General features: G+C 47.9%; 1 protein-coding gene across 4 annotated transcripts in view; it reads right to left on the minus strand.

Moving 5' to 3' along the window:
• Positions 1–2,500, minus strand: part of inpp5l (inositol polyphosphate-5-phosphatase L) — a 39,235-nt gene that overhangs the window by 2,955 nt on the left and 33,780 nt on the right. For 2 of the 4 annotated variants that reach the window (XM_080852382.1, XM_080852381.1), the window contains exons 13-16: positions 1,942–2,053; positions 1,275–1,289; positions 832–900; positions 221–286 (exon numbers count right to left, since the gene is read on the minus strand). In XM_080852382.1, coding sequence (XP_080708508.1) covers positions 245–286; positions 832–900; positions 1,275–1,289; positions 1,942–2,053 — 238 coding nt within the window. In that variant the 3' untranslated portion in view covers positions 221–244. The remainder of the gene's footprint in view (positions 1–220; positions 287–831; positions 901–1,274; positions 1,290–1,941; positions 2,054–2,500) is intronic. The other 2 variants (XM_080852384.1, XM_080852383.1) reach the window with 1 other exon arrangement.

Here is a 2,500-nt window from a genome sequence, read left to right on the forward strand (position 1 = left end):
GTGGGCGTCTCTGGCTTAATGGGATTATTTCACTCTGCACTTCTTATTGATTGTGGTGACGTTGGCCTAACAGCCGTTGACTGCACATCCAGTCCGAGAGGAGGGGCTATATACTCTACTTCACACACACACACGCACACACACGAACGAACGCACGCACACACACACATGCTCTCACACACACACACACATATACGCACGCACGCACACACACTCTTACCGAGGTTGGTTGTCATGTTCCAAGTCAGGGTGTGTTTGTCTTCAGGGGAAAGCACAGGAACACAGGCTGATGGAGAGACACAGAGAGGAGGAGGAGGATAAGAGAGAGAAGAATGGAGCAGAGAGGAGGAGAGGAGAGGAGAGGAGAGAAGAGGAGAGGAGGAGAGGAGAGGAGTTTTGTTTCCATGAGACTAGGAATCACACATGCCAGCCCTCTGCAGGGGCCAGGGTGTGTGTGTGAGATGTGAGATGAGGCAGGTGTGTGTGAAGCCAGGTGTGTGTGGAGTGAGATGAGACAGGTGTGTGTGAGATGTGAGATAAGGCAGGTGTGTGTGAGATGTGAGATGAGGCGGGTTTGTGTGAGATGTGAGATGAGGCAGGTGTGTGTGAGATGTGAGATGAGGCAGGTGTGTGTGAGATGTGAGATGAGGCAGGTGTGTGTGAGATGTGAGATAAGGCAGGTTTGTGTGAGATGTGAGATGAGGCAGGTGTGTGTGAGATGTGAGATGAGGCAGGTGTGTGTGAGATGTGAGATGAGGCAGGTGTGTGTGAGATGTGAGATAAGGCAGGTTTGTGTGTGAGATATGAGATGTGCACACTGAAGCTGGGTACCTTATGATCTCCCATACACACGTTGGGGCCCAGAGTGTTGTAGGTCAAGTCCGGCTCTCCGTCCTGCCTCTGCAGACACACACACACACACATTTCATCAGCTACTGAGACAAACACACACATTTCATCAGCTACTGAGACAAACACACACTTGGTCACACACACATTTCATCAGCTACCGAGACAAACACACATTTGGCCGCACACACAAACACACACACACACACACACACACACACACACACATTTCATAAGCTAGTGAGACAAAGACACACATGGTCACACACACATCAGCTACGGAGATAAACACACACACACACACACACACACACACACACACACACACACACACACACACACACACACACACACACACTTCATAAGCTAGTGAGTCAAACATACACATGGTCACACACACATCAGCTATGGAGACAAACACACACCTTGTGCATGATGTCCTGGGCGGTGAGTGAGAAGAGGATGCGGTGAGACACAGAGAGGAGGAGGAGGAGAAGAGAGAAGAATGGAGCAGAGAGGAGGAGAGGAGAGGAGAGGAGAGGAGTTATGTTTCCATGAGAATAGGAATCACACATGCCAGCCCTCTGCATGGGCCAGGATGTGTGTGTGAGATGAGAGATGAGGCAGGTGTGTGTGAGATGAGATGAGGCAGGTGTGTGTGAAGCCAGGGTGTGTGTGTGTGTGAGATGTGAGATGAGGCAGGTGTGTGTGAGATGAGAGATGAGGCAGGTGTGTGTGTGTGATGTGAGATGAGGCAGGTGTGTGTGAGATGTGAGATGAGGCAGGTGTGTGAGAGATGTGAGATGAGGCAGGTGTGTGAGAGATGTGAGATGAGGTCACACACACATTTCATCAGCTACTGAGACAAACACACACTCGCCACACACACACACACACCTTACATAAGCTAGTGAGACAAACACACACATGGTCACACACACTCGGTCACACACACATTTCAAAAGCTAGTGAGACAAACACACACTCGCCACACACACACACACCTTACATAAGCTAGTGAGACAAACACACACATGGTCACACACACTCAGCCACACACACATTTCATCAGCTATGGAGACAAACACAGACCTTGTGCATGATGTCCTGGGCGGTGAGTGAGAAGAGGATGCGGTCACACCAGGCTGGACAGCGAGTGTTCATGTACTGCGTAGGTTCAGAGTAGTCCTCACTGTATGGGTAACTGTACAACAAACACACACACACTCACAACAGGCTCCTCACTGTACGGGTAACTGTACAACACACACACACACAACAGGCTCGTACACACACCATGACACACACATAAAACCTACTCAACTAACCTGCGCTCTCTACTACTCCACTCATTGATTAGACAAGACAACCATCATAGTAACACTTTAAATATTCTTATAGCTACTAAAGTGGATGAATACACAACCATCATACTAACAATTTAAGTATTCTTATAGCTACTTAAGTGGATGAGTACACAACCATCATACTAACAATTTCAACTACACCAGTATGCTCATAACTACTTAACTATAATCCTTACTATCATACTAACAATTTCAACAATGTAAGTATGCTCATAGGTAATACAATGGATGGACACACTCATGCTGACATTTTGACTACTTCCTGATTCTGAGAGAGTGGGACA

This window comes from Sprattus sprattus (genome assembly GCF_963457725.1).
Source record: "Sprattus sprattus genome assembly, chromosome: 15".
In the NCBI taxonomy this organism is placed as follows: Eukaryota; Metazoa; Chordata; class Actinopteri; order Clupeiformes; family Clupeidae; genus Sprattus; species Sprattus sprattus.